The sequence below is a fragment of the Chiloscyllium plagiosum genome, chromosome 12 (assembly GCF_004010195.1).
Source record: "Chiloscyllium plagiosum isolate BGI_BamShark_2017 chromosome 12, ASM401019v2, whole genome shotgun sequence".
NCBI lineage: Eukaryota > Metazoa > Chordata > Chondrichthyes > Orectolobiformes > Hemiscylliidae > Chiloscyllium > Chiloscyllium plagiosum.
The window spans coordinates 15,500,233-15,524,837 of NC_057721.1; the positions used below are offsets into that span (position 1 = coordinate 15,500,233).

Genomic DNA, 24,605 nt, shown 5'->3' on the forward strand with positions numbered 1-24,605 from the left:
CCCCCACCACAGGGAAAAGACCTTGTCCATTTACCATATCCATGCCCCTCATGATTTTATAAACCTCTGTCAGCCTCCAATGCTCCAGGACAAATAGCCCCAGTATTGAGACTAGCTTTATATTTCAGATTTGAATTTAAATGTTAACAGTTGTTTTTGAGGGAAATACACGACCCACATTCCATAAATGAATTTAAAAGAAAGTACACCCATATCTTAGAATATAAGAGTGGACTTCTGGATCATATTATGTTATGTTGTCATATTATGTTGTCATATTACCATTATGCCACAGATTCCCCAGGGCTTGCTAATGTTTATAAAGGGCTATCTAATGACTTTAAACATAAATTTATTTATAAAAAGGAATATGTAAAAAGGGATGTGGTGTATGTTGTGCATTTTCCCCAGGGTTTGCATTGTTTATGTCGATTTGAGCTCAATTATCACAGTTTTTAATCACCTTTAAGCCATTAAGATGCTCGGGATATGTTGATGTTAAGATTGGTGTAGTTTGCAGTTAGGCAGTTAATGAAATTCTGGAATGATGCTTTTATGTGTGTTTTTAGGGAATGGAGGTTAGCATTGAACCAAAGTATTTTGCAGTAGAAATGGCCAACTCATTCTCCATGTTCCACAATGTAAATATTGAATTCTACAATGGTTTTTCATGTTTTTTAAGTCTGAGGACAAATCATCCATAACTAGCTGTTGGATGCCTCATTGATTCACAGATTAGGATATAGCAGCTGACAAATTATTTGGAGCAGTATAACTTGGTTCTGATCATCTGATTGGATGCCCTGGTGGTAGTCTGACAAACTGAGCAATATATTACAAGATGGCCTCAATGTTCAGTCCCACTCACCATTGTAGTTTCTGCTATTGAACCAAAGCTGTTGATAAATATGTTGCAAGTAACATTAACAGGACGACCTGCAATTTGAATGATAGAACAAAAGAAAGAAAATTGACAAGCTGCTACCATACAAGACATCAAGTTATTTGACCGTGGCCATCAGCACTTACCATTGTGGTCTCCGTGACTGAGCCGAAACTGTTGATAAAAATATTGCATGTAACGTTTACTGGAGGACCTGTGAAATGCAAGGACAATGTTGCAATACAAGTTGAAGCAATGAAAGTACATGGGAGATGCCATGATGACATTCTTTGATAACTGAGGAAACCAGACATTTCAGAAAAAAAAAATCATGCACTAGAAATTTGTCTGTGCTGGCAGGGGAAAACAGGTGACATAGATTAGACAGGGTTTATATTAACTTTAATGAAACAAAACATCGGGCAGGATATATAATGGGCGATCATTGCACCTGTTAAACACCATTGGCCAAGACAAATCTCTACCCATGCACACAGTGCACTTTTTTCTTATTTCTTTCCACATTATTACATTATCCATTTGTTTTCCAACATGATCCCAACCCCACTGCTCCTCAGTCTTCCCCCACCTCCCCTTTCTTGATGGTATTTAGTCACCTTGGAGTACATATTCTGTGGGTGCTGGCCAATCTCTTGTAACTCTACTCATCTACAAGGCAAGGCCACCATAGTCCCAGAGGAGCATGGGAATGCTCTGTGAGAGGAAAGTGGGTGTGTCAGCCGAACCAAATTCTTTGATCATATTTGCTTTCCAGTGATGCTGGGGTGGAGGAATACTGAATCGGTTTCCAGTTCTGATGGCCAGTTAGAGCAATGAAAGTAAAAGGTAGATGCCATGGGACAGTAATGTTTTACTTGCATCACGGGCTGAGGAGATAAACAAGTGGTGCAAAGGAATAACTGAACTTTCGGCATCTCTTGACCTGGGATATATCTTTTCAACAGGCAAGACTGGCATTCATTGGACCAAGAAAACCTATTGGTGTGCTCATTAAAATAATTTATCCCGTTGGTGATGTCAAAGATACAACTATCTCCAAACTGATTTTTGAAGAAAGGCAGATTATTGGGATACAAACATAAGCAGGTCTGGGAAGAAAATTAAGGAAAATTGGAACATTTCTTAATTTAAAAGTATAGCAGCCCCCAGCAAGCGAGTTGCTGGAATATGGTGCATCAAACTAATAAATACAATTCTGAATACCCCTAGTCTAGAACAAAATCTATTTTTGACATCAGTACACATGTCAGCAAACCTTCAGTCTCATTTTTAATATGACCTTCCAACATTGCAAATTTGGTACATTAATGGCTGAATAATTAACCTATGAAACATGCATAAGCCTCTTATATTTTAGTAATGAATGTTATCCGCTAAACCCAATATGATGTGAGCAAGTGAAATGAATTATTCAAATATTGTAATATTGCAAATTTACTCCAAATTGTCGATGAATAGTATGAATAGCACAAAACCCAAATATAACATTCGGAATTAGTAACAGTAAGCGGTACTTTCTGCATCCCTAGTCTTTTTTTCATTGCATTCTACTCAAACACATAGAATAATTTTTGTCTGTGCACTTTCTTTAACAGAACCAGAATTTAATAATAAATAATAGGTTTGTGATCATCTTGGCTACTGAGTCAACTGTATTCCCCAAAGTTAAAATATACAATGTTCAGTGACTCTATTGCACTAGTAAAAATAGTTAATTGCTAGTGGGTGAAAATAATCTTTTGTGAATACAACTTGTCTGTTGTAGAAATGTTTCTATTATGATGCATTGTAAATATGTTCATTGGATGAATATTAAATCAAAATTATATTTGATTTTCAAAAACAATAATCATTAATTTTACAGCATTTTGAAATGTTCATGTTCAATGTGGCAAAAAATATTCTTTATTCATCTTGAAAAGTCAGGAATTTTAAGAGTGCTTGACTCTTCTGAGACTCAATCCGATCAGAAAATATTTAAGAGCAAGTTAAGGACTCTTAAGGCCCCTGATGAAGACTAGTCAAGATAATTGAATGGGGAGAGACATAAACAACTACCTTAATTCTGGTGCTGATTATATAGGGATGGACAAGTTTTAAAGTAGCAGCACTATTTGCTGCTTATTGTTTTTACATAACTTAAAAATAGGACCATTCTATAAAAGTACAACCAACAAATAAAATACAATTAACGCAAATGTGATACAATGAAGAGTCCAGTCACAACTTTTTAGCTCATATACTACACAGGATAAATTATATCTAATGTTTTATGTTCTTGGGGTTGATATATTGGGCCAAAGGAACATATATGATGGCCTTGGCATCAATGATAACACCTGACTTGAACATTCACGGATGGGTCTGAGCACTTTAGGCTAGCCATTTGTCTCATCTTCCTTACTGTCTCTCATGCTGAGCTTAAAACTCACTTTACACATTTTACAGCTTGAGAAAATTGTAAGTTTTTAAAGAAAATAAGCATTTATATTTCAAAATTCACCAGACATATGCTCAACTTAAACGATTAGCCCAAATGCGATATATGTTAAATATGCATATCATGACTGCAGAAAATGTATGTCAAGCCAACAAGTATTATCAATCACAAAAAAGTTATGAAAGAATGAAGCTAAACTATGTTGCTAATAATTCTGATTTTAACTTGAGAGTAATTTACTCCTAGTTATTGTCTACAGTATGATTTCTATTGATTTTGTGAATAAGATTCATTCTTTAAAAATGTTTGTTTAAGCTATGTGTATTTCTAACATGACTGAAGTACTGGTTTGTAAGAATTTTCAAGCCCATAGATGTAACAATGTTGAAATAATCCTTGCCATGTGTAAAACTATGAAACAATATCAATGCAGGTTCAATTTCTCATGGAAATTCAGGTTTCTTCCTTGAAAAGACTTGAGAGACCTTCAAGCCATTACTCAGCATCATTACTTACTGACTACATAAAAGTGATATTCATGTTTTTATAGCAAAGATAAATTTATATTGTAATAATCATGTTAATGATAGTTCTGTTCAATGTGTAAGCCAACCGTGGTTAACCAGGAAAGTTTAGTATAGCACCAAATTAAGACAAAAGATTGGGAATGTTTTAAAAAACAACTAAAGATTACCAAAGAAAAGTAATAAAGAGGGAGAAGATAAACTTTGTTGGTAAACGTGTAAGCAATATCAAGACTGACAGCAATAACTTTTTTAAATGTATAAATATGAAGACAGAGGCCAAAGTGAGTGTAGATTCCTTAGAGATTGAGGCTGAGGAAATAATAACAAGGAATCAGGAAATGGCGACGGATTTGAATAAATACTTTTGCATCAGTTTTCACAGTAGAAGACACTGGTGGCATTCCAAAATAATTAAATAATCAAAGGGAAAAAGGAGAAGAAAAGAAATAAATACAACATCTACTACCAGAGAAGGACTAAGGAAAAAAAAGTACTAAAGAACACTGAGTCCATTGACCTGGTGGATGCATCCTAGGATATTAAAAACAAAAGTAGCAACAGTGATACTGGATGCACAGTAAGCTTTCAAGAATCCTTAGATTCTGGAAAAGTCTCAAGAATTGGAAAATTGCCAATATACCAGCTTCATTTAAAAAAGGGAGGGAGACAACACTTTCAGCCAATTATGTTAACATCTGTTATTGGGGAAATATTTAGAGTCTATTATAAAGGATTCAATCAAGGCATATAGAGTTACATAATATGATCAAACAGAGCTAGACTGTCTTCACAAAAGGGAAATCAGCCATAACAAATTTATTACAAATCTTTGAGAGGGGGGAATTGAATTAAATTAATTAAATTAAATTAGCTTTATTGTCACATACTCAAATGAGTACAGTGAAAAAATTATGGCACAACAGGTAGTTTAGATAAAGGGGGAACATCGATGTAATATATTTGGATTTTCAGAAGGGGTTTTAGGTACCACACATGAGGCTATCTAACAGGAACCCATGCTGCTGAGAGTGTTAGCATGGATGGAGGATTAGCTAACTAATATAAGACAGAAAGCTGGAATAAAGAGGCATTTTCAGGATTGTCTAGATGTTAAGGTAGAGCCACAAATACGAACAACATATTTTAATGACGTGAATGAGGAAACTGGAGCTGAGCTGGCAGGTGACACAAAAATAGTGGGTGCAAATGACACGAAGAGTCTGAGGAGGGATATAGACAGATCAGTGGGCAAAAACTTGGCAGATGAAATATAATGCAGGAAAATGTAAGGTTTTATACTTTGATAGGAAGACAAGAGGAAGGGAATGTTATTAAAATGAAGAAAGACTGCAGAAAGCTATAATAAAGAGGCATTGGGAGGCCTTATCCATGAATCACAAAAAGATAGCATCCAAGTTCAGAACTTAATAGGGAAGGCAAGTGGATGTTGGCCCTTATTTCAAAGAGAATGGAATATGAAAGTAGTAAAACTATTAAAACTATACAAGGCACCAGTTAAACCTTGTCAGGTAGCCTCAAGGGTAAAATTCTGTGAACCGTTTTGGATCCCTTATCTGAAGAAAGATATACTGGTATTGGAGGCAGTGCAAAGAAGGTTCACTCAGCTGATCCCAAGGGATTATCTTATGAGGCGACGTTGAGTAGATTTGGATATAGAAGAATAAAAGGCAGTCTGAATGAAATGTCCAAGATTTTTGTACATTTGCCAAGGTAAATGTGGAAAGGTTCTTTCCCCTTGTGCAACAGTCTGGGAGCTGAGATCATAATGGGCAAGATGGTGTCAGCAGGGTAGAAAGTGTTCGGGCTCCTGGCCCGCTTGCTTCTATCACCAGGCCCGCCTGCTTTCATTTTCTTAAAATTTTTTTCTAACATCTTATTTTCTTTTGGCAACTTTGTATGAGGAAGAATGCAGTGTGGAGCTGGCTGATTCTCACGGCTGTATCTAGTGAGCTTTCTTTAGAGTGCTTTGGCAGTGGTTTTGACAGTGTGGATGTGGGATTCCAATGACCGGCCTGGGACACCTTTCTGGTGGCTTTGTTGGCAGCTCGGGACTCCTTCTCAGTACCTTCAGCATTGGTTTTCATCGGAATCACTCTGGGTCTCCCTGAGGCAGCTTCGGCATTGGTCATGACTCCATGTGGCTTTGTCTTTGGCATCAACGGGGTCCGGGCTGGGATTCCAATGGCTGGGTGGGGGTCAGGTCCTCAAGCCAAAGGTGTGCAATGGACTACAATGGACATTGCATTAAATTCTCTTTTTGTGAAATTTTGTTTTTTATTATAACATTATTAAATGACTCCTTATCCTGAGCTTTTTATTTCTTTATTGTTCTAAGTTGTTTTCCTAAGAATTTGTACCCAAGAATCTGTATTTAGCCAACCTTTGCACCTAAGTTGGCTCTGAAAGTGGCAATTTGTAATTTTTTCACTGTGTTCATATGAGTACATGTGACAATAAAGTTAATTCTAATTCTAATCTCAGAGCATTTAAGACAGAGATGAGGAATTTCTTCTCTGAGAGAAGAGAATCTGTGGGACTGTTTGTCAAAGGGGGCTATACAGGCTAGGTCGTTAGGTATGTTCGAGGTCTAGACAGATTTTTAACTGGTTTAGAAAATCAAGAGTAATGGGGAAATGGCAGGAAAAGTGGAAGTGAGGATTTTCACTCAGTCATGATCTCATTGAATGGTGGGGCAGACTTGTTCGGCTCAATGGCCCACTTCTGCTCCTATGTTTTACGGTTTTAAGAAATGCCAGACAGCAATTGTCCACAGCCAGGCATTCTTTTCACTGAGCATAAAGTATTGTGTATTCATGTTTGTTTGGTTAATGTTACGATCCACAGAAGACAAAATTTCTTATGAACCGCGCCAAAAGAAACGTCCATGCAACTCATAAGCCTGTTCTTAATCCATTCTTGTGCAATTTACCGGATCATCTACTCTACCCCATAGGATCAGTTGACAAATATTTTGTGTTCAGTAGTTTAGGTCATCAACATAATTGTTTTACTTCTTGCGTACTGTTTCCAGCAATTTTTAATATTTTAGAGCATTTATCACATTAACAATGACAAACCATGCCTTTCAGCAGTGCAGGTTTATATCACGTTTAAAAAGATGACAACCTTTCTCATGGTTTCTTCTCTTTAATTACCTATCTGGCTTTTTGAATCTGTCCCATAAAATCATGCGACTGCAGAGGCTGAAATGCCCACTGCTGAAACTTTGCACTGTTCCCATCACTACTGCCCTATTTCAGCCTGGGCTGCAGACCCACTACAGATGATACAAACCAGAAACTGCTCTTCACAGTGTGCTTCTGCACCAGTACTGCAAGGGACGAGTCCTTAAGGCAAGTTAGCTCCTCAGTTCAGCCAGCTGGATGTGGAGGTGCTGGTAGACAGTGTGAGGAAAAGAAGGGTAGTACTTGTCTCTGTTCATTGTAAAACAGGGCATGCCACCGGATTCAACCAGCTTAGCGAGAGTGGACTGGCTCAGTGCAGTGTCCCAGATGAATTGAATGCTCAACAAAATCAGGAAATTGGTTAATTATCCTTTACACTCTGCAAGGATGAGCGCCACCATTGTCTTTCTACTACCGCACACTCATAAGGCCACCTCTTACTCTAACTCTGCCACTTACCGATGCAACACAGCTTGCAGAACTACATGTCGCACTACTCCATGCACTACATCCATTCCAAGGCTGTCATGCCTCATCCATCAAAATACAAGGCTGTCCTGTCCTCTCTGCGTCTCGCTCACTCACTGGGAACACCTTACCACTTCTCCTGCTTCTACATCAGCACTGACTGCTCTTTCATCCACTGCCATAATACTCGATTCCTCATTTTGTCTCATTGTTGGAACATATGGCCCACTGTCAGGACATAGATCCCCACAACACCCCATTCTGATGTGTTTGTAATCCCCAAACTCTTTGCGCTGGACCTCCAGGACTAACCCCCACTGAACCGGAGCCAGACAGGCTCTTTGACTAGCTGTGGTATCACCTGCTGACTGACCTTAGGCCACCTTGACTCCACTGAGGACTGGTCCCCTTTGGCTTTCATGTATAGCCTTTTGATGAAGCACATGCAGTGTGTTTGCTATGTTCACTGCTATTATATGCTGTAGGGTGTAACATTGATGTAGCACAGTGACATATAGCAATAGGTCCACCTCTGGGACTGTTCAGTGCTCCAAGCTATGAGAAGCTGCCACTTCTCCCTATGTGCTAAATTTTGCAATGCAAAGCATGGCCTAGTAGCCTGCAAGAAAGTGCAAAATGAGTGAGGGTATTTAAGAAATAAAGCTAAGAGCAGCAAGATGCATGCTTATCAGATGCATGTTGTCCCCTTTGGCGAAGTGACCTGGCAGAAACAAGTAAGTCATCAGTGTTCCAGTGCTCCAAAGTGAAATCCTGAAGAGCTGGTGTGTCTGTTGGTCCAACAGCAGCCATGATAATGTGGTGAGGCTAGAGTTCTTGCCAATGCCAACTTACTTGGATGTAAGGTGGAGAAGTATCCATGGCCTTTAAAGACACTGTGATGAAGATAGAGTTGGGTCAAAGCACAAAGAATCAAGTGAAGGAGGTACTGTAAACTGGTTACTGCTTTGACTTCCATCCTGGGAACTATTGCTGCTTGGTTTATTAAGGAAGGAGAACTGCATAGAAATGGGGTGCCTGGGTTATTATTGATGTGCAAATGCATAGAAATAAGGTAGTCACTGCTCGTGAGTGAAACTTGCTGTTTAAACTTTAAGTTGGGAAAAATTCAAGAAACTATTTTTTTCAAATGTCCAGATTCCAATCCTTTTATTATCTTTGTACTTTCCGACATTACTTGCCATAACCCACACCATTCATGGGAGCAGAAAAATCTGCCTGAAGACTCATTTCACGCAAGTGCGGAGGTAGATGTTTCTGTTGGAGGCCCCTCTGAATGTTCAATGGTTTTACCATAGCAGCGGCTTGTATTTTCCTGTGAGGAGAGGAATTGTACACTAAGGTTTCCATGGTCTTTTGGAGGTCTACTTCCTGCAAGGATTTGATCCCGACTGGGAGGCAAAGAAGAAGGGAACTATCTTGGGCGAGCCAACTGCACCTTGTTCCTGGATGTTGACAATAGGTGCTAGTTCTGAGATTTGCAATCAAAGTCCAACTTAACTGAGTACCTCATCTACAATGTTGCCCAGCCTGTGCCTACTCAATTCTGGAAATATAGGAAGTTCAGGACAACATAGTGGGATAGTGACTGAATATACAGCAGGTTAGAGTTCCCTGTTGCTATAATCGAAGAGTTAGCATGAGTATTGCACTGTGTGAATGTGACCCCACCCCAAACTTCTGGGTTCATGGCTTAGGGCCAACAAAGGGCAGTCTTCAAGAAACCCTGTAATATTGCAGCTGATGAGAGCTGCACCAGCAGAACAGGAGGCCATTTAAAGTTTAAAATGAGCTGCTGCTGCTTGTAGCTACTCCTACCATGTGACCTGTTGTCATGGTCTGTCAAGCTTGTCTTTCTTGTGTCTTCTTTGCATATCCTTCATCCAAATATGCTCAGGTTGGCTCATCTTTCTGTTCCATTGTCACCATGCCCCCGAGCGAGGTCTTCAATGAGGTCAAAAGAAGGAAGTGATTTAGGTCTGAGGAGGGGGAGAGACAGACACAACTGGACCCTCCTTTTCTGGAAGAAGAGAGTCAAAAATATAAAGCAGAAAGAGCGTTGGGAGCACTGTAGCTCTTCTTCTTCTGGAAATATAGGAAGTTCAGTTGCAGGGATGTGAAAGGGGCAGTGAGTGAAGAGGGGCAGCCGAGGAGATTGAAGGGAGGAGGTGGGGGGTGCAGAGACAGACTTCACCACCGCATCTTACTACTGCTCCTTCACTGAACCCTTTAATAGGAGATGGCAGAAAGAAATCCAGCTCTGAGACTCTCTCCCCCAATTTCTCTTCACAATTCTCAAGACACTGAGCTATCCCAAGCACGATGAAGAATCTACTTTGGGCTACCTACTATAAACAAGCTATCTGTACTGCCTTATTTTAATCAAATACATTTTAATAACTTACATGAACTGCAAAGTAGAAGTCTTAACGATTTTGCATTGATTTTAAAATGTTGAAAAACCGAGAAATCCATGCTTCTTGGGAAGTTGCACTGTGTACCAGAATACAATTGATTCTAAATGACTGAATGGGCAGGAAATTCTTCTTTTATGATGCAATATCAAAACACACAGAGAAAACCATGTTTTATTAATTAGGCATGACCAGGTTTTTAGTGGTGCCCGAAGTCATAATTTTGCAGAAGCCAAAGGTGGCATCAATCAGAATATGATGTGGAGGTGCCGCTGTTGGACTGGGCTGGGCAAGGTCAGAAGTCACACCAGGTTATAGTCTAATAGGTTTATTTGAAGTCACGAGCGTTCAGAGCGCTGATCCTTTGCCACCTCATGATTTCATATAAACCTGTTGGACTATAACCTGGCATCATGTGACATCTAACCTCAATCAGAATAGACAATGGAAGCCAATCAAGGGAAAAATGCTCCATTGATTGGAACCATACTTAGTAAAAAGAAACTGATAGAAATTGTTCAAGGCCAATATTCTTAGCTCCAGGGTATCCCTGCAGGAGTTCCTTAGGCAGTAATAGGATCAAACCTCTTCAGATATTTCATCAATAACCGTCCTTCTCGAAAATGTCAGATGTGGGGTTGTTAACTGATGAAAGCATGGTGTGCAGTCCCATTTGCAATTTCGAAGATAATGAAGCACACCATAAACAGCAAGGCATACAAAACATCCAGGTTTGGGCTGATAAGTGGAAAATAGCATTCACATCACACAGCTGCCAGACAATGGCCATCTCCAATAGGACTGAATCCAACAATCTTTCCTGGACATTCATTATCATTGACATCACTGAAACTTCCAATATCAACACCCTGCAAATCAACTCAATGGAAATGCTATGGTTAACATGGCAGATCAGAGACTGGGTATTCTGATCTGAAAGCTCTCCTGCTAACTCTTTAAAGCCTTCACTAGTCAGGAATATGGTAGAATATACTTTACATGCTTAATTGAATGCAGGGAGTAGTGATGGCCAAGTGCAGGGGAGTGAGGGCCCAGTGGTATTACCACTAGACTATTCTTCCTGGTAATGTTCTGGGGACTCAGGTTCAAATCTGCCATGACATATGGTGGAATTGGAATTCAATAAATACCTGGAATTATGAGTCTAATGATGACCATGAAACCATTGCTGATCATTAAGGAAAAAAAAATATAGTTCACTAATGTCCTTTAAGGAAGGAAATTGCCATTCTTACCTGGTCTGGCCTACACGTGACTCCAGACCAATAGCAATGTAGTTGACACTTAACTGCCTCTGGTCAATTAGAGATGGGTAATAAATTCTGGTGTGGCCAGTGACTTACACATCCCATAAACAAATATTTCAAATGTTCCAATGACATTTAAAACTCAAAATCAACTAGGATAAAGCAGTCTGCATTATCGACACCTCATCCACCAGCTCAAACATTTACTCAATCCACCATTAATGCACAATGGCAGTAATGTGTAGGATCTACAAGATGGTGAACTCACCAAGGTTCCTTTAACAACAGCTTCAAATAAATGGTCCTCAACCATACAGAAGAACAAAGACAGCAGATGTATAGTAACACTGCAAACAGCAAACTTCCTTCAAAGCCACCCATTATCTGAGTTGGCAATACATCGCTATTCCTTTATCATTCCTGTTTTAGAGTCATAAAGTCATTCAACACAGAAACAGACCATTCAGTCCACTCGTCCATGCTGACCAAGTTTCCCAAACTAAGCTAGTCCCATTTGCTTGTGCTTGGCGCATATCCCTCTAAACCTTTCCTATTCATTTACCTGTCCAAATGTCTTTTAAATATTGTAACTGCACCATTTCCTCTGGCAGTTCATTCCACATATGAACTGCTCTCTGTGCAAAAAAAGGTTGTCCCTCAGGTTCCTTTTAAATCTTTCTCCTCTCACCTTAAACCCATGCTTTCTAATTTTGAACTTCCCTACCTGAGGGAAAACGCCTTTGCTATTCACTTTATCTATGCCCCTCATGATTTTATAAACCTTTCTAAGGTCACCCCTCACCCTCCTATGTTCCAGTGAGCCTATCCAGCCTCTCCTTAAAGGTCAACCCCTCCAGTCCCGGTAACATTCCTTTAAATCTTTTCTGCACCCTACTTTTGGCAAAAGGTGGAGAGGGCACTGACCATGGGTTATAATCATAGGATCCCTACAGTGTGGAAACAGGCCCTTTGGCCCAACAAGTCAACACTGGCCCATCCAGACCCATTTCCCTACCCTATTACTCTACATTTACCCCTGACTAATGCGCCTAACCTGCACATCCCTGAACACCACGGGCAATTTAGCATGGCCAACTCACCTGACCTGTACAGCTTTGGATTGTGGGAGGTAATCAGAGCACCTGGAGGAGACCCATAGAGACATGGGGAGAATGTGCAAACTCCACACAGACAGTCACCCGAGGCTGGAATCAATCTGGGCCCCTGGTGCTGTGAGGCAGCAGTGCTAACCACTGAGCCACCGTGCCACCCCTCATTAGGGAAGATCACCCTCATTGTGTAGAACAGAGGTAATTGTATCTCAGGTGAGAAATTAACTTGAGACCCATTGAAATTAGCATAATTAACTTGGTCACTGGGTAACATTATTCAAGTTGTTCTTAACCTAGTGGCAAAACATTAATTCCAAATGGTCATGTGCATTGCAAGACCGTCAATCAGCAATGATTAGATTCCCTACAGTGGGGAAACAGGCCATTTAGCCCAACAAGTCCACACTAACCCTCCGGAGAGTAACCCACCCAGACCTTATCCCCTCTGACTAATGCACCTAACACTATGGGTAATTTAACACGGCTCATTCACCTAACCTGCATATCTTTGGATTGTGGGAGGAAACCCACATAGACAAAGGGAGAATGTGCAAACTCCACACAGACAGTCACCTGAGGCAGGATATGAACCCTGGTCCCTGCCACTGTGAGGCAGTAGTGCTAACCACTGAGCCACCATGCCGACAATGAGATGTAACCAGATAATCTACAGTTCAGTGAGGTCTGATAGGGTAGGAAGTGACCTGGAGACCTGGTGAATCCAACATTCTTTAAATCATGAAATGGGATCATTATTCGTCTCTTGATTTGCCCGTGAACAATTAGGCTGAACCTCCAGCAATGGAACACTTTATTCCAGCCACATTGTAGGATCAACTTGACTATGTGCTACAGTACTGAAGTGGTGCTTCAAATCATAAGCTTCTAAGTCCAGCAACAATCTTATCTGAGATAGGAATTGCAATCAAAATCTGCTATTTGTATATTTTTCAATTGTTTTGCTGTTCGTGACAAATGTTGCAGTAAGTGCCTGCTTCATGTCATAACTCACTTAATGTCAGTTTAAATATACTGATATGTCTCAAGAGCTGTTAATAATTCACAGTGACTAAACTTGAATGTAAGATTTTTGGTAAGGTCAGTCTCCAGCAGTTTGAAACCACCCACTCCAACCATCGTGGGAGAATGGGACAGATGCAGTTATGAGATCATGGGGATGATTGGGAAAGGCAATTTAAAGAAAAGCAGCAAGACATCATTCAAACATGAAGCAGGTGGGAGCAAAAGATGCTGAGAATGTGGGAGGTAAACAAGGAAAGTAAGAAACAAATGGAGAGGGAAAGGAATGGGGAGAAATGCAAATACATCAAATGTAAGCCATTCAGGCAGAAAGAGCAGGTCACGGGAAGAATAGTGGAATAAACAGAGTAAAACAGAAGATAAAATAAAGAAGAAAAATGAGGCATTAGAGAAATAAAACAATAATAGTGGCAGAAGGTTGCAGCTTGATTCAAGAAAGAACCTTCCAAGCAAAACGTTCAATGGTGTCACCTTCTATTATCCCTGACTCATCAAAATGCTGAAGGTAGAGCAGCTGGAAAATCTTTTCACAGACGTCGCAATTTTAGAAAAAAAGCCAAAGTTCCAGTAAAATTAGCTTCTCCCCCTGAAAGGGAAACCGATTAAGAGGAAAGGATCTGTCACATTTACTTCAGCATTTCAATCAGATGACAACAGCCTCCTCATGTTTTTGCAATCTATTTGTTGAATGTTTAGCTTTATCATGTGGAATTTCTTGGGATATTCTCCTGATCTGGCATTGTGACTTATTCAGATGTTTGCAAAGTGTGCCTGAAGTTTGTTCCAATTTTTGTTTTAACCTGACCATAGGAGCATAAGATGTTGCAGCAGAATTAGACCATTTGGCCCATCGATTTTGCTCTGCCATTCGATCATGGCTGATATGTTTCTCAGCCCCATTCTTCTGCCTTTGCCCATTATTCTTGATCCTCTTATGAATCAAGAGCCTATCTATCTCTGTCCTAAATACACTCAATGACTTGGCCTCCACAGTCCTCTGCGGCAATGTGTTCTACAGATTAATCACCTTCTGGCAAAAGACATTCCTTGTTACCTCAGTTCTAAAGGGGCATCCCTTCACTTTGAGGCTGTGCCCTTGTATCAAAGTCTCTCCTACTGGAGGAAACATCTTCTCCACACCCACTCTATCCAGGCTTCTCAGTCCTCTGTAAGTTTCAATGAGGTCCCCTCTTCCTTCTAAACTCGACTGGGTACAGATCCAGAGTCCTCAACTGCTTCCTCATATGACAGCCCTTCATTCCTGGGACCATTCTTATGAACTTACGCTGGACCCTTCTGATGCCAGTACATCCTTCCTCAGTTATGGGGCCCAAAACTGCCCACAATATTCCAAATGCAGTCGTATTCAGCCTCAGCAGTACATCCCTGTTCTTGTTAAATATGGCCCTTTCAAAATGAATGCTAACATTGCATTTGCCTTCCTAACTGTCAACTGAACCTGCATGTTAGCCTTTCAAGAACTAGGATTTCTAAGTCCCCTTGTGCTTCAGATTTCTGAAGCCTTTCCCCATTTAGAAAATAATCTATCCCTCAACTCTTCTGACCAAAGTGCATAGCCTCATACTTTCCCATATTGTATTCCATCTGCCACCTCTATGCCCACTTTTCAGGCTGTCCAAGTCCTTCTGCAGCCTCTCTGCTTCCTTAACACTAACTGTCCTTACATCTATCTTTGTGTAATCTGCAAATGTCGCAACAATGCCCTCAGTTCCTTCGTCCAGATCATTAATGTATAATGTGAGTAGTTGTAGCCCCAACAATGGCTGTACGGAATTCCACTAGTCATCGGCTGCCATCATGAAAAAGATGCCTTTAACCCTACATGCTGCCTTCTGCCACTCAGCCAATCCTCTATCCATGTCAATACCTTGCCCAAACACATTGGGATCTTATCTTATTTAGCAGCCTCCTGTGCATCACCTTGTGGAGGAATCGAAGAATTCCTTTCTTTTTTACAATAGCATTCATGTGATGTAGGCAGTACTGACCAGCATTTAATGCTGCTCCCCAGTTGTCCTGGAATTGAGTGAATGAGTAGGCTTTTTCAATGTGCAGTTAGGGAGCAATCAAGATTGGTGTGGTGGTGGAGTCACTATCTAAGATCTGCATATTTGGTAGAGGTGAAATGTGAATTATCTTACTCTCAGTGTGTATATCACATTTAAATCATTCCAGCAAATGATTTTGAGTTTTAAAATAAAGAGGGTTATTTTATACTTATACATTTTATCTCAATATTAAATATGATATATGACATAGCCATTCCCACATGCACACTCAGACACATAAATTGGTAATGATTAAGGATAATAAATTATTGTAAATTATGGTCAACTCTGTCTCTGGGTTATGGTCTCCAGATCCCATAAGGCAGGACTGCTTCTTTGCGAGATGTTGATATTTTGAAATTGAAGCACGAATCTTGTGAAACAAATAATTCTCAGAAGGCTGTGAGATACCTTGCACTGAAATTTTTGCAAGATTGGTTCTCAGATGAGCTTGAATTTGGAACAAGTTGGGGGAGTCCTTCTACCAGCTGGGATCGCCTGCTTTCATGTTAATGCTGTCAATTAGCTTGGCTGATTAAATTACTTGCAGCTAATTTGATGTTTTTGGTAGAACACTATCCTCAAAATAGTTAATTTTAACGGAGGATGATTACCTCATCTGATCACTTTAACAAATTTTGCTGGCCTTTTCCAAATAAGATGAGTGACCATATTAATGACACATAATGTATCAAAGGTCAATACCTCTGAGAATTTGAGACAGTCAGTTTCCTTGTTTCTAAAACAGTCACTGAATTGAATGATAACATTTTAGACTAGTTCCAGGAAACAGTATTGAATCACATTAGTCTAGATTAGAGTGGTGCTGGAAAAGCACAGCAGGTCAGGCAGCATCCACGGAGCAGGAAAATCGACATTTCAAGCAAAAGCCCTTAATCAGGAATAGAGGCAGGGTGCCTGCAGATTGAATCACATTAATCCGGTTGGTTCATTTCTGATGGTCTATCCTTCAGCAAAGAGATATGTGAGCCTGGATGGCAGTAAATATCCATATTTCATTGAACAGTAAAGTAAAATCACCACAGCCTTAGTCGAAGAGTGTGGTGCTGGAAAAGCACAGCCGGTCAGGCAGCCTCCGAGGAGCAGGAGAATCGATGTTTCGAGCATAAACTCTTCATCAGGAATGAGGGGCTAGCCCAAGAGATCTGAGAGATAAATGGGAGAGGGTGGGGCTGGGGGGGAAGGTAACTGGGAATACGATAGGTAAATGAAGGTGATGGTGATACATCAGAGGGGAGGGTGGAGAGGCTAGGTGGGAAGGAAGATGGACAGGTAGGACAGTTCAAATGGGTGGTGCCGAGTTGGATGGTTGGATCTGGGATAAGGTTAGAGGGAGGGGAAATGGTGAAACTGGTGAAATCCATATTGATCCCATGTGGTTGGAAAGTCCCAAGGTGGAAGATGAGGTGTTCTTCCTCCAGATGTCGGGTGGCTAGAGTTTGGTGATGGAGGAGACCCAGGACTTGCATGTCCTTGATGGAGCGGGAGGAGAAGTTAAAGTGTTCGGCCACAGGACGGTGAGGTTGTTGGGTGCGTGCGTCCCAGAGATGTTCTCTGAAAAACTCTGCAAATTGGCGTCCTGTCTCCCCAATGTTGAGGAGACCACATCAAGTGTAGCTGACATAGTAGATGACATTTGTGGAAGTACATGTAAATCTCTGTTGGATGTGGAAGAATCCTTTGGGGCCTTGGACAGAAATGAGAGGGGAGGTCGAGGCGCAGGTTTTGCATTTCGTGTATTGGCAGGGGAAGATGCAGGGACTGGAGAGTGAGTTGGTGGGGGCATGGACCTAACAAGGGAGTTGCAGAGGGAATGGCTTTTCTGGAAAGCAGATAGGGGTGTGGAGGGAAACACATCCCTGGTGGTGGGGTCTATTTGTAGATGGCAGAAATGTCAGAGGATGACGCGATGTATCCGGAGGTTGGTGGGGTGGAATGTGTGGACTGGGGGGTGGGTACTGTCCTTGTTTTGTTGGAGGGGTGGGGTTCAAGATGGAGGAGATGCGTGGGTGAACATCATCAACCACATGGGAGGTGAAATTGTGGGCTTTGAAGAAGGAGGCCATCTGGAATGTTCTATGGTGTAATTGGTCTTCCTGGAAGCAGATGCAGTGGATGTGGAGGAGTTGGGAATAAGAGATAGCATTTTTACAGGAGACAGGGTAGGAGTAGGTGTAGTCCAGGTAGATGTGGAAGTTGGTGGGTTTGATGTAGATGTCCATGTTGAGTCAGTCGCCAGAAATGGAGATGGAGAGGTCCAGGAAGGGGAGGGAGATGTACGAGATGGTCCAGGTGAAGTTGAGGTCGGATGGAAGTTGTTTGTGAAGTTGGTGAACTGTTCAACTGTCTCGTGGTGGCACAAAGTGGTGAAGATACAGTCATTGATGTTGTGGAGGAGTGTAGCTGTGGAGGATGGACTGTTCCATGTACCCAACGAAGATGCAGGCAGGTAGCCCATGGCTACCCCTTTGGTCTGGAGGAAGTGGGAGGATTTGAAAGAGAAGTTGTTGAGGGTAAGAACCAAATCAGCCAATTGAAAGAATGTGTTAGTGGAAGTGTACTGGTTGGGTTGGCAGGAGAGGAAGAAACAGAGGACGTGGAGGCTTTTGGCATGACAGATGGATATGTAAAGGGATTGCATGTCCATAGTGAAGTTGAGGCATTGGGGGCCAGGGAAACACAAGTCATGGAGGAGGTGGAGGGCATGAGTGGTGTCCAGAACATATGTGGGGAGATTCTGGACCAAGGAGGACAGGACTGTGCCAAGGTATGCAGAGATGAGTTCAGTGGGGTAAGAGCAGGTGGAGATGATGGGTCAGCTAGGATAGTCAGGTTTGTGAATCTTGGGTAGGAGGTAGAACCAGGCAGTGCGGGGTTCACGGACAATAAGGTTGGAAGCTGTGGATGGGAGATCCCCTGAGGTGATGCGGTTGTGGATGGTCTAGGAGATGATGGTTTGGTGATGGGAGGTGAGGTCGTAATCAAGGGGGCGGCAGGAGGAGGTGTCTTTGAGTTGGTGCCTGGCTTCAGCGGTGTAGAGGTCGGTGCGCCAAACTACCACTGCTGCCTCCCTGTCTACTGGTTTAATGGTGAGGTTGGGGTTGGGGTTGGGGTTGGAACGAAGGGAGTGGAGGGCTGCTCATTGCGAGGGTGAGAGGTTGAAGTGGGTGAATGGGGGTGGACAGATTGAGGCGGTCAATGTCACGGTGGCAGTTGGAGATGAAGAGATCGGCACAGGCTGTCCAGGTGGATGGGGCATGTTGGAGGCGGGAGAAGGGGTCCTCGGAGGGTGGACAGGAATCCTGATGAAAGAGGTAAGCATGGAGGCAGAGGTGGCAGAAGAAAAGTTCAATGTTGCAATGTGTGTTGAATTCATTGATCCAGGAGCATAGGGGGATGAAAGTGAGCCCTTTACTGAGGACTGATCGTTCATCCTCAGTAAGGGGGAGGTCTGTGGGGATGGTGATAACACAGCAGGAGTAGGGGCTAGGACCTGGTGTGAGGCTGGAGTTGGGAGTGGGAACAGAGACTCCCTCTGGAGTAGGTGTGGTTATGGGGTTGTGGGTAATGTCACCAATGGAAGTGATGCTCACCATGGAGGTCAGGGGGAGGAAGCGATGCCTTCAGTGGCATCCACAGAAGTGATGTAATATGTCACCTACAAACAGACCCCATCAGCAGGGATATATTTCCCTCCCCACCCCTATCTGCATTCCGGAGAGATCATTCCCTCCGCGACTCCCTTGTTAGGTCCATGCCCCCCACCAACCACCCTCCACTCCCAACACCTTCCCCTGTCATCACAAGAAGTGCAAAACCTGCGCCCACACCTCCCCCCTCACCTCTATCCAAGGTCCCAAAGGATCCTTCCACATCCAGCAGAGATTTACCTGTACTCCCACATATGTTATCTACTGTGTCTGTTGCTCTCGATGTGGTCTCCTCTACATTGGGGAGACAGGACGCCAACTTGCGGAATGTTTCAGAACTTCTCTGGGACACACGCATCCAATAAACCCACTGATCTGTGGCCAAGCGCTTTTACTCCCTCTCCCAATCCACCAAGGACATGCAAAATCTGGGCCCTTTCCACCGCCAAACTCTAGCCACCCGGCACTTGGAGGAAGAACACCTCATCTTTTGCCTTGAGATCCTCCAACCACACAGGATCAATATGGATTTCACCAATTTCCCCATCTCCCCTCTGCCCACCTTACCCCAGATCTGACCTTCTAAATCGGTACTGCCCTCTTGTACTGTCCTACCTGTGCATTTTCCTTCCCATCTATCCGCTCCACCCTCCCCTCCAACCTATCACCATCACCTCCCACCTTCATGATCTATCGCATTTCCAGCTACCTTCCCCTAAGCCCCACTCCCCTCCCATTTATGTCTCAGCTCTCTTGGGCCACCACCCCATTCCTGTTGAAGGGATGCTCAAAACATCGATTCTCCTGCTCCTCAGACACTGCCTGACTTGCTGCGCTTTTCCAGCACCACACTCTTCGACTCTGATCTCCAGCACCTGCAGTCCTCACTTTCTGCTCACCACAGCCTTACCAGACCATGGGACAACTGGGGGTGGTTTAACCCGAGGGTCACCATGCTTCAGGTAAGGGGAGAGGTTGAGAAGGAGAATCCTTCATGGTAATCCACAGTCGGTGCAGGATTTGAACCCACTCTATTGTGTCACTATGCATTGCAAGCCAGTCGTCCAACCAACTGACCTCCTAAAGTTGCCATAGTTCCACTTATGTTAGAGAGGGAGAGACGAGAGAGAGATGACCGATGGTGAATTTAAGTGGAGAGTCACCAAACCTCAGGCAAGTGGAATCATCGAGAGAGTAAGATCTTCATGCTAACCTCAGTGAGTATGGGGACTGAACCCATGCTGGTGACGTCACTGACCCCCATACATTGCATTAGGTATTTGCTTCAGACATGGGACAGTCTGTGGATCAACTGCTTTTGGTTATATAATTTGCAGCTGCCATTTTAATAGCCTTTGTCCAGTTCTCAATCTATTTGCTGAAAGTTCATGACATACTGGTACGTGACAGCTGTAAACCACGTCATTATTAGGGTGTCTGTGCTGCGGGATGAATTACAAGAGGCTCACTCATGGAGTTGGCGTAAGTTTGGATGATAGATGAAGGCAGCCCTTTAAGAATAGCATCCAGTAATGCTGCAGCTTCTCATTTCCTTCATCAGACTGCCTCTCGCTCTCCAGTGAACTAGACAGGGTTCAAATAATAATCTTTCTTACACAGAACTGGAATCATCAAAGGCAGGTCAATGTCACAGCTCGCAAATACAGATAAGTGCTTCTTTTGCAAAGTTACAAATTACAATACTGATCAAAGTCAAATACTGATCAACTGTAAATGAAGAAATCGAGTTAAGAGAGAGTGATTAAAATATAGAGCACATAATCATAAGGGAGGGGGTGGGGGGTGAGGTGAATAGCATAAATGTATGCAAGAGGAAGTAAATTAAACATGAGGGAGAAAGAAATCAAACTTTATGCTGATGGAATAGATGAATTAATGTGGGAGGAGGTTTGAATGGAGTATTAATGCTGCTATTCTGTTATGTCTCTCTATTAACAGTGACATGGACCATTCATATGTAGACACAAAAAACTGCAGATACTGGAATCTGAAATACACAGGCAGGAGGCTGGAAGAACACAGTAAGCCAGGCAGTCCAGTCCTGCAGAAGGGTTACACCCGAAACATCGACTTCTCCATCTCCTAATGCTGCCTGGTCCATTCATATGTCATTCAAGTGTCATGAGTTTGTAATCAAATGTCTTTCCTGCAAACTGCAACTCTGGGTTAAATTGTACCAGAATTTGACGAAGTGTCAATTTTGGTGAGTGTCACGGAGCGTTTGTCTTTGCGAGGCTGAACAGGTTTTCTCACATCATCTTCCCAAACTCACCAGATCACCTTTGCACTATGCCCCTATGGCACCCTCTCTCAATCATCCATTTCCCCAGGTGGAAGTGGGGCTGGGACACCCCGAGGGTATGTTTCAAGTGCAGTTAGTGCTATATTGAACATGCAGATGTGGACCAGGTCAAGTGCTCTCAGTTCAGAGTCAATCGCTTGGCCATGTCAGTGAAAGGAAAGTTTGCGCCCGACTTAGCAGCAGGAACCCAGGTGCATGGTGTGGTGCAGAGGAGGGCTTTCATCTTCCCTTGGAAGCAGATGAGCAGACCATGACACCAGACCCTGTCAGTGCAATATTCACAATCTGAAGGATCACCCAACATTGTCATAACAAGATCTTCAGTGCTCTGCAAGGAGAAATCTTCTCTCTATCGCCTTACACACACCCTCTATCATTTTTACATATCTCCCACCAAAGGCTCATGCTCTACGCCTCTCACTACTGCCTGCAACATCTTCCCTCACTCACTCTCAATGCCAAACCCCCAACAACCATCCCACTTCACCAACTCCACATGGCCTGCTCATTCAGGAGACTTCACCAGCTTTATCCCACCTGAACCAGCATTAACAACTGTGCCACCAGTTTCAATCCACTCAATCCCTCCCATTCCAGAAGAAAACAGCCTACAATGCGGCAGAGAAAGGGTGAGCTGGGAGGTAAGATGCCAGATATTCTACTTCGACAAGAGGATCCTGACCTTTTCTTGTGAGGACCATGACTGTTCCTGTGGTGATGCTGAAGCCTTCTTGTCCTGGCTGCCAAACAAGACACATTGTCCATTGCTCTGCATCACTCCCATTACTGTCACTGCAAATGTACTCATAATAGGCCTGAACTTCCACTGCTTGTTTACGATGCTTCCTCTCCTTTGTTGCTTGCAATTGATATCTGCATGATCGCCAGGGATAAGAGACTGACCCAGTGACACACCTCCTTTGCTGTTTCTGAGGAAGGAGCCTCCGAGGGAGCACGGGCCAGGCCGAACACTTCCCCACCATATCTCTGTACCTGGCTAAGGAAGGAATAGCCCAGGTCACTGGCACTCGGACGACTGAAAGAAACCTGGCACCTGCTCAGCCTTCGGCACTCATGGTGTTGGCCATTCAGAACTTTATCCAAATGCACAATGAGACACAGGAGCAGCAGCCAGGCGTACCAACACATTCGTACAATGTTGCCTCTGGCATGCAAGTGCCTGGCTGCCTCCATGGCTAGGTTAAGTAATGTCTGCTGTATGTACACATGGATCTACAATCCATTACTCTAGCTATTAGTGCTCAGCAAGGTGAAAAGGAGTAGGAAGGACCTTGACTCACTCAGGTGCCAAGGTGATGCCGGGGGAACCACAAACAGGGCACTCTTCCCACACCCCCTCCAGAAATTTCTCTCAGGACAATCCAGTGTTGATGAGACCTTCCACTTCCGCACTGCCCGTTAGCCTCAGTCTGTGGGAGTTCAGGCCAACGATCATGGATCTTCCTCTGGAGCAGGGCACACTCAGCATGCTAACCCCCTCCATGCCACAAATGCCTCCGCGCTGACCCGGGCAAAGTTGCAAGGCTGACTGGCTCAATCCCTGCAGGATCCCTCCCCTCCAGCTGCAGAGCCCAGTACTGCACTGCCACAGTGGGTAGGAAAGGTGGCGTTGGTGAGACCTAATGATAAAGATGTTCTCCCTTTTGTAAATCTAGGTTCAGTGCTCAGATCAGTTTTGTCAGTGATTGTCTGTCGAGTGGCAGCTACAACACTGAAGGTTCTTGATAATCCCACCTTGTTATTTTTGTAGACTGACCCCCCACTTCTGGACCTTTTGACTGATCACCCCAAATGATGAATGAACAGGCCCTTGAGTGATACCCTGTGCAGCTCCCCAACCATGTTCACATGACCCCTCCCCCTCCCGGACTGCACTGCATAGCCCACTCCCCAGTTGTAGAGGTATGGACCCCATAGTTTTGACCATCAAATTGACTGACTGACTGTGTATAAACCCTGGACTGCATTTGGAAGCTGCCCTTTATCTATTGTCCCAGGACATCCAACTGAAGGGTATCACCTTTGGCCTAAGTGAGGCTTGGAGATATAGCCATTTGATGGAAGCACATTCGGTGAGTTTGCCAGGTATGCTGTTGGCACGTGGGGTCGTGTGAGATTGAAAGCACACAATGTCATACAACATGTCTGCCACTTTGACTGATGAAAGCACAAAAAGGCAGCGATACTGTGAGGATCCATGCAGGTGCTGAGAGCACAAGCAAGGATCCCTGAGATGTAGCCTGGTCAAATCCATTAGATAAGCGCTCATCCCTGGCAACAAAGTGCCCTTGCAGCAGCATTCCAGTGAAGGGTCAGCTGGCTGGAGATGATCCCTGAGCGTGCTACATGTCAGATGCCAGCATCTGTGGACAGGGGCTCTGTGCCAGTTGCTGCCCATGGAGTGTGCCCTGAGATGTCTAGTGACTGATTCTGTGACAGAGGATTAGAGGAGCAAACAGATGAGCTGTTTACTTGCTCTGGCTCTCGTGTTTGGAGTTGCAGCTAAATGGTTCCTATCCAGCAGCTGGGAGAATAGGAAACTGCATAACAATGAACCATAGAATCCCTACAGTGTGGGAAGAGGCCATTCAGCCAATCCAGTCTGCACCAACTCTCCAAACAGCATCTCACCCACCTTATCTCCATAACCCCACATTTCCCATGGCTAATTTGCACACCCCTGGACACTTTGGGCAAGTTGGCCCTGCCAATCCACCTAACCTGCACATCTAAGGACTGTGGGAGGAAACAGGAGCAGCAGAAGAAACACAGGGAGACCGTGCAAACTCCAGTTACCCAAGGCTGAGATCAAACCCAGGTCGCTGGCGCTGAGGCAATATTGCTAAACACTGAGCTACTGAAGTGAGATGAGCTAATAATGAGATGTTAACACATGCAAATAGGCCTCCTGCCAGTCACTGTCAAGAATCTCATATCTCCATTCAATGTTTGGTTGGAAAATGGGACCTTTTGCTCTCAATGTTGAGAAACACCTCACTGTTGACCTCACATGATTTTCCAAGCTTTGTCATCAACCTCACATTGATTAGTGTGTTGGAAAATTTTACCTTTTGTCTCAGTCTAAAATAAGAAAAATGTGGGATCACATAATATCCTGACTGA

The 24,605-nt window shown here is 43.2% G+C and overlaps 1 protein-coding gene across 5 annotated transcripts in view; it reads right to left on the bottom strand.

The window, feature by feature from the left end:
- glra2 (glycine receptor, alpha 2) overlaps positions 1-24,605 on the bottom strand; it is a 189,584-nt gene that overhangs the window by 125,747 nt on the left and 39,232 nt on the right. Inside the window, exons 2-3 of one of the 5 annotated variants that reach the window (XM_043700570.1) lie at positions 1,030-1,057; positions 869-936 (exon numbers count right to left, since the gene is read on the bottom strand). The exons of 1 other annotated variant lie outside the window; for it this stretch is intronic. In XM_043700570.1, coding sequence (XP_043556505.1) covers positions 869-936; positions 1,030-1,057 — 96 coding nt within the window. Of the gene's footprint in view, positions 1-868; positions 937-1,029; positions 1,098-24,605 lie in introns of all 5 variants that reach the window. 3 more of the 5 variants (XM_043700571.1, XM_043700569.1, XM_043700568.1) reach the window with 3 other exon arrangements.